This window comes from Gaeumannomyces tritici (genome assembly GCF_000145635.1).
Source record: "Gaeumannomyces tritici R3-111a-1 unplaced genomic scaffold supercont2.7, whole genome shotgun sequence".
In the NCBI taxonomy this organism is placed as follows: domain Eukaryota; kingdom Fungi; phylum Ascomycota; class Sordariomycetes; order Magnaporthales; family Magnaporthaceae; genus Gaeumannomyces; species Gaeumannomyces tritici.
In genome coordinates, this window is record NW_008804551.1 from 1344136 (window position 1) to 1351672 (window position 7537).

General features: G+C 60.7%; 2 protein-coding genes across 2 annotated transcripts in view; one reads left to right on the forward strand and one right to left on the reverse strand.

Moving 5' to 3' along the window:
* Positions 1 to 5095, reverse strand: part of GGTG_11764 (hypothetical protein) — a gene marked incomplete at its 3' end in the record, with an annotated part of 5622 nt that extends 527 nt beyond the window's left edge. Inside the window, exons 1-2 of the mRNA XM_009229655.1 lie at positions 4712 to 5095; positions 74 to 4639 (exon numbers count right to left, since the gene is read on the reverse strand). Coding sequence (XP_009227919.1) covers positions 74 to 4639; positions 4712 to 4875 — 4730 coding nt within the window. The 5' untranslated portion in view covers positions 4876 to 5095. The remainder of the gene's footprint in view (positions 1 to 73; positions 4640 to 4711) is intronic.
* Positions 5096 to 5765: 670 nt separating this feature from the next.
* On the forward strand, positions 5766 to 6586 carry GGTG_11765 (ubiquitin-conjugating enzyme E2 35; the record flags this gene model as incomplete). The annotated part of the gene is made up of 4 exons (XM_009229656.1): positions 5766 to 5818; positions 5957 to 6045; positions 6196 to 6327; positions 6408 to 6586. The coding sequence occupies 4 exons, from the start codon at positions 5766 to 5768 to the stop codon at positions 6584 to 6586; spliced, it is 453 nt and encodes a 150-aa protein (XP_009227920.1).
* Between the last annotated feature and the right edge of the window lie 951 nt (positions 6587 to 7537).

Below are 7537 nucleotides of genomic sequence, written 5' to 3' on the forward strand. Positions count from 1 at the left end.
CTCACGCCGCCGAGGGGCGAGGCCGCCGCTGCAGCCGCCGTGGCCATGGTGAGCACGTCCCTCGCGACGGCACCGCCGCCGCCACCGCCGACGTCGGCTACCACAGCGCTTTCGCCCCTCGGTCCTGGCCCAGCTGCCCCCGCCGCCGCCGCCGCCACCGCCGGAGCCGCCGAAGGGGATGTGGCCCGGTGTCGACCGCCGCCTGGGCCGCGCTACGTTGGGGGACGCCGGCGGGGGGCCGTGCACCTTGACCCTCGCCTCGGGCGCGCCCGTGTTTATCCGCACGACCCTCCCGCCCCCTGCGCCCCGCTTCGTCGCCCGGCCCGCGCCGCCGCCCTCGCCCGCGGCCAGGTGTTGGTTGTGGTGGTACGAGGCCGAGACGGCGCGCGCAGCCGCGAGTGCCGACTGGATAGCAGTCCAGCTCTCGACGGTGCCGCGCGAAGCCTCGGCCGCGCAGTCGCACTCGTCGCCGGCCGGGCACATGCGCTCGCCCGCCGCGTGCCACTCGCCAAGGCAGCTCTCGTGGCTCGGGCAGCCGCATCCCAGGCAGGCCGGGTACAGCGCCGCCACGGGCTCGGCACAGAACACGCACCGAAGCTGCGCCTGCAGAGTGTGGCACCGATCACACGTCCCCACCGCACCGCCTATGGTGGTCATTGCAGCAGGGCCCCCACCGTCTCGCATCGTTCCGCCACCCGCGCTGACCGAGGCGCCACTCGGCCCGACGGGTGTTGCCGAGGACGAGGCATGGCTGCTGGGGGCCGTAGCCCCCAGCGTCGAGCCGAAGTGCCGGGGCAGAGGCCGTCCCGTGCTCTGAAGCGACTCCAGGTTCGTTTCGTGTATCCTGCATATACCCGTCACGTCGAGTCCTCGCCCAGACGTCAAAACTGCCTCGAGGTATTCCCGTTTGCCCACCAGCAAGGTGGGTGACGAAGTGCCCGTGCTCCCCGTTGCACCTTTGCGCGTTATATGAATGTTTTCATGGAAGCTGCCGCCGCCGCCGTCCGAGTTGTTGTCGTCGAGGCTAAACAGACCCGAATTCTCCAGCCCAGCGCCATCCCCGTTCAGTACGTTGAACTTCATTATCTCCAGTCGGGCCAGCGGCTGACCCCAGATCTGGAGCATCTCGGCGTATGCATATCGGTAGCTCGCGTAAAGTGTGCTGCGGTCTGGCTCGAGGAAGGGCGCCATCATCCAACCGTCATCGTCAAACTGTCGCTCGTTGCACAGCTTAACAGACACGTCCACGGCTATAAGCGTCGCCATGACCGCTTCGTCCTTGCTGCGCCGTTCCTCCACTATAGATGGCGCGCGCGTAGACGGGGGTGCAGTGACGTCCGTAGACGATGCGCCAAACACGGTCGATGCGCCCCAGGTCACGGCCGGTCCGAAACCCCCAAAAATGGCCTCTGCCGGGCTGGGTCGCTTGCGTGTGGCTGGTGGCGGCTCAGGGGGCGACGAAGACACCATCCCCTGGAGCGTTCGGGGCAGGCTGGCGGCCAGCGCCGACGCCACGGCCGAGTTGGCTCGCCGGAAGGCGCGGCTGCTGGGAGATGTTGACAGGCTCTGCGTCTGGTCAGTCTCGCCTGGATGCTCGCGGCCAGACCTCAGGTGCAAAGGCGACGGCTCGCCGCAGGAATGCGAGTTTGACTCTGCGTCACCCGTCCAGACGCCCGCCTCTTCCGAGTTCACCGAGCTGGAGTAGACGTTGGGGGTGTGGGAAGTGCGCGGTGTGGTGATGGCAGAGCTCGCTTGGCTTTTGTTTTTTTGCCAGTTCTGCCAGAGCTCTGGGTTGGTAGGAAAGTACTCGAGCGAAAAGGAGGGTGCCTTCATGGGCAGGGGCGTCTGCGGCTGCGTGAGATGCGACTCTGCGTACGCCACGCTATCCTCGGCCGACGACGCGCCAAAGATGCACGAAAGCATAGCCAGCATCTGGATGTCGGCGAGCCGCTCGAAATAGTCAAATAGATCTGTGATGAAGTCGTGGGCAAGCGGGTGGCGGCCCCACTTGACTGTCCCAAGGAAGCCGCCGTCGTCGGTTGTCGCGCTCTGATGGAACCTCGAGACAGCGTCGCGTGCGATGACGAGAACCGACCTGCGCCTAGGGGCCTGCTCGGCAAGCCGCAGTGGTATATCCGAACGTAGTAGCAGGGCCGAGTACCGCCAGATGTCGACGAGGTCGTGATAGCCGTACTTCTCAGCAACCCGCGCGTTGTGTTCGCACACCTCGGTTCCGTTGCCAAATATCGCATACTCCTGGGCAAACTCGCGCTTGGACGGGAGCAAATTCCGCATGTCGCGAACCGAGACTATGTTCTTGGACCTGACCCCACGCCTCCTTCCGATGCCGAGCCCCGTTCCCGTGCATGTCCCCGTCCCGGTGCCCCCGCCGCTGGAGCGAACGGACCCGTCGTTGGTGCTCCAAGTTTTCCTAAATTTGCGGCCCGGCCTATACCAGAAACTGATTCGGTTCGCCGTCTCTATCTCCGAGTCGGTCGAGGATGAAGACGACGAGCCGTCCGAGTCGCCCGAGCCTCCAGATGCGTCCTCTGTTGCCGAAGCCTCCTCGTCACGGTGCCGCTGCCGAGGTGGCGGGGAGTCATGGGCCAGACGCCCAAAGCCTGCGAACCGTGGCTCGCCTTTGGTTTTCTCTTTGGCCGACTCGGCCGACACGAAGAGCAGCTTGGCCTTCTCCTCCTTGGATGGAAAGAAGCAGGCGAGCTTGCCGTCATTGGAGAAGCGGGCACCACAAGTGCGCTTTACCGGGATCACCGTTTGACGGAACCCACCGCCGAGAACCGTCGGGATTTCGGCACCCCCTGCTGTCACCTCTGGTAGCTCCTGGGACATGGAGGCCGACCCCCCGGGCGGGATCTCACCATCGTCGTCATCATCACTGGAACTCTCGTCGGCGATGCCGCTAATATCATCATCCAGATCCCGGACGTTTCTAAACAAGGTCGTGCTCGTCTCGAGATCAACCTCGCCCAGAAGATATGAGAATGCCGCGTCTAGGCAGTTCTTCTTGCACTGAACGAGCCGGCTCGCCAGCTCCTGTACTTCCCGTTCCAGTTTCGCATGCGTTTCATCGGCCATGAAAGAGCTCTTTTCGATGAGAAATTTTGGCGGCTTGGTCTTGGGGTAGGCGCTCGGAATGTCGACATTGACCTTGATGAATATGCTCTCCCCACCCACGCCCCATGGGCCCTTGAGGCTCGCATTTATCACGAGCCTATCCATGTCAATATCCCCCCATTTCACGTTGGGAAGCTGGCTGCTGATACGGACAAACTCGTCCTGTATCGTTTCAGGCTCGGCCCATTCGCTGTCTTGATAGTCCGACTCGAAAATGGAGCCATCCTTGGTCAAGGACCCCTCCCTTTTGGGTGGTTCGAAAGGGGCCTTGCGCTTGTTCATCGTCACGCCCCTCATCCATCCAATCTGCGCAAGTCCCCTGTCCGCATCCTTGGATGTCGTCTTGGCCTTCATGGATGGCGGCCGCCACTTCGTGACTGTCTTGTAGTAGGGCGTACGGATACCGGTAGTGAGGGCGCTGCGGCGGACCAGGTTGCTGCTGCTCGGTCGAGGGTCCGACATGGTCGCGCTCCGCCTCTCACGGTGCACGCCGTCGTCTACCGTCCGAAACGTTTTGTACGTCGCACCCTTGCGCGTGATTATGAGCCCGCTCGGTGCGGGCTGGCCCTTGCGGTAGCCGACAGACGCCAACACGTCATCTTCGACCCTCTGCAGCCGAAGCTCCTTGTCCTCGCCCCAGGACACTAGCTGAAAGTCGCGACTGTCGAGGCCAGCATCGTCGACGCCACCACGACCCCTCCAGAGGAACTCTTTGGCCTTGTGGCTCCCGTGGGCGTCGAATATGGCGACAGGCACGGCGCGGTCGTCATGCGGCACGTCCCCGTCGCAGCGGCCATCATAGAGATGCAGATGACCTGGCTCGTTCTGGGGCATGGCGAGCACGCCCCAGCCGAAGGGGGTATGGCGGGCGCGCCAGACGGGGAAGCCAGTACGTATGACACGCTCGAGCTCCTCCCCATCGCGACTGTAGTCCCAAAATTTGATGCTCTTATCCAGCGAGCAGGTGACGAGCGCAGTTGGCCGTGTGCGGTTCCAATCCAAGCCGTAGATCTTGGAAGAGTGGGCCGTGAGAGTCTTGACGGGCTCCGTGGGTTTCCTGTTGTCCCATATATGCAAGAGACGGTCGTGAGACGAGGCCAGGGTGAAAGGGTCCTGGCGACTGTATTTAACCTGTGTGGCGCCAGCGGTCCAGTCACAAAAGCTGAGAGCCGGCTGTCGGGGGCGGCGCAGATCCCAGTTGTGGACATAGCCGTCGACGGCGCACGTGGCCAGCAGATCCGGGTGATGAGCCGAGAAGTTGATGTCGGTAATGGCCCTGCTGTGGCCCTGCAGCGAGTGCTCGATGGGTCCCGAGGCCGAGTCATCCCGAAAGTTCAGGTTCCAGACCAGACAGCGGTGGTTGGCCGTTGACGCGACCCAGTAGTCGCGTGCGGCAAAGGGCGACCACTGTACGTCCACCACCAGCCACGGCAGCCCACGGCTGCTGAGCCGTCGCGGCGGGCTGTAGGGAGAGTCTAGGTCGATGATGGCCAGCCCCTCGGGTCTACGGGAAATCAGCGCATGCTCGACACGTGGCTCGACTGTGACACTGGTCCTAGTTGCGCGTGCTACTCACGATGCGAGGGCGACGTCTCGACCCGACGGCGAGATGGTGGCCGAACCCACCAGGCCTTCGACGTGGATCGTCCAGTCGGCATCGTAGCTCTCGCTCTCAAAGGCCGACTTGATGGACTTGCCCTTTTTCAGGGGCTCTTTTTGCTGTTCATATGCCAAAGGCATCTTCGAGGGGCGCAAGGGGGTGGGCGAAACAAAACTCCCGTCATCATTCACGCAAGGCTCGGCACGGGCTCCGAATCGTTACCAAGTATGTACCCTGCTCATTTGAGCTGTTGGCGCCGTCGTCCCTCTCAAAATGGCGTGCTGGCCAGCTGTGATGCGGCGCGTGGACTGATAGAGAGTGCTGGACTTGGAGACCCTCCCTTGGCTGCAATCTAGATGCCAAAGTCAACCACGCGCGTGGAGCTCAATTTGATCGCGACGGACTGGGGCTGGGCTGAAGTGGAGCTCTCCTGTTGGATCAATGACCTCGGCAGCTTCAAGTAGTTCGGTCAGATTCCCTGAACTCCCCTCCATCCACATTCTCTATCAACCCTTTGTCGTATTTATCGCGATTCTCCGCCTCTATTCTAACACTACACGCATCCTCGGTTCGTACCTTCTTTTGCCCTTGGCTGCCTGAAGCACCGTCCAAGATAACTCCGCACAATTGTCGCCCAAACCTTCATCCAAACTGGGCGACGCTAGGTGGTATTTATGTGGGGCGAGGCCTTGCGTCACCTGTAACTGAGCCCCTGCCGGCGCCTTATCTTATCACCTGCAGCCGCCCGCCCGCCGCTCGTCGCTCGCCGTCACAGGGTGGGCGCACAACAGCGCTTTCCCAACGACTCACGTCAGGCGCCCACTTCAACCCCCACCACGCATGTCCGCAAAACATCCTCCCGCTTTAGACTGGCGAAAAAACATCACCAAACCTGCACTGCAAGGCGTTTTTTGGCGACTGAGATTTGGCTGCGATTCCACGTTTCGCTTGTTCGGCTAGACTGTACTTGGTGCTGCTCTAGAGAAGAAGGTCGACGAGCGAGAAAAGACACCACACAAAAACTCAAACCATGGCCTTGCCCAAGAGGATCGTCAAGGAGACGGAGCGGCTGATGGCGGAGCCGTATGTATTTTCTGCGCCTCGGCCAACACCTCGCCCCCTCCTTGCGTCGCGGGCTCCCATGATGCCCATCTGGTCGCGCGACAGTCGTTCGAGACCCTGAAGCTGACCAGCGCGCTCGCTCTTGGCCCACCACAATAGTGTCCCGGGCATCAGTGCTATTCCACACGAAGATAACCTCCGCTACTTTGACGTCGAGATCCACGGCCCTTCTCAGTCCCCGTATGAAGGTCAGCCACATCGGCCGCCAGGACTGAACCCCCCAACAAGTCTGGCTGGTTGCAAAACTCTTCCACTCAGACCTCCTCCGCATGATGGTGCGGACCCGATATCGCCTGTGTGAACCTTTCTCTGACATGACGGAACCCACGCGACCATAGGCGGCGTATTTAAACTCGAACTTTTCCTTCCCGACGACTACCCGATGACGCCCCCTAAGATCCGCTTCCTTACCAAGATTTTCCACCCGAATGTGGACAAGTTGGGCCGTATCTGCCTCGATGTCCTCAAAAGTTAGTAGCCATCGGCTTGCTCTCGGCTCCCCCCGCGCACGCCAGGGCTCGTTGCTGACAAGGGCTCCGTCCATTGCTAGACAACTGGTCGCCTGCCCTGCAAATCCGAACGATCCTGCTTTCCATCCAAGCCCTCCTCGGCGCTCCGAACCCGGACGACCCGCTGGCCCCCGATGTCGCAAAGTCATGGAAGGAGAACGAGCAAGCCGCTATCCAGACCGCACGCGAATGGACACAACAGTATGCCGTCCCGAAATGATAAGCAACGAGTGGAGGTGAATGGTAGCGGTAAACCTCGGAGAACGACGGAATGCGGCCTTTTTGTTTTTCATCGTTTCGCGTGTCTCTACAGTCTCCATATCGTTCTTTTTTTGTCCACCCTCTTTTTGTCCCGACTCCAGATGCGCACATCTCCGTACAATACAACACGAAGGGTATGGAGATGGGACTTTCGGCGCAGGTTCGGAGTGTATATGGTTCATCATGTTGCCGACCGGCAAGTTCGTAAGTAAAGAAATTTCCGTGCATCCCTTCTTGACATGTTGACAGAGCATGTCTACCTAGGTTTTTTAGGTGGGCAGTGATGGGCTTAAATGGGCAGGGAGGTACATCTCGTCAGTCGATCGGACTTCTCAGCCGAGAATTCAACTTGTAGCAGCGCCTCGGCCACAACCGCTGAGCTTTCAAGACCGCAATCATGCGCAGGTTACCGGCCAGCTGGAGATCTCTGAAGCAACCTACCTAGGCACAGGCCACGCCTCGGTAACATTGGGCTCGCGAGAGTGGAACGATTCTGAGTCGAGGAGAGCTCAACTGCCGTCGGATACCTCTGCGCGTGGGTCATTCAAGTCATGATATAGATCCACTCGAATTTGTTTCTGTCTCTGCCGTGTCGGCCGACTCCAGACGGCGACCGTTTTCCTTGTTTGCGCCACCGCTACGGACATGAGCGTTTTTGCTGTGGTATCCGGAAGGTATGGCGGATGGGCAAAGTAATTAGTCGCTTGCTTCTTATGGGCTAGGGTGTGGCACACACGGCCGCCTCGGGGCGCATAAGGGGGCGATCGCAAATGAGGTTGGTGGTAGGCTTTATCGTTTAGCAGAGGAGCCTACAGCTCGCTTGTTGTTCCTATCCATTGCTGTGCTCATCTCATTTGTCGAGTCGCTTGTCTGGCCAAAGCGGACGTGTTTGGTCCCAGATCCCCATTTG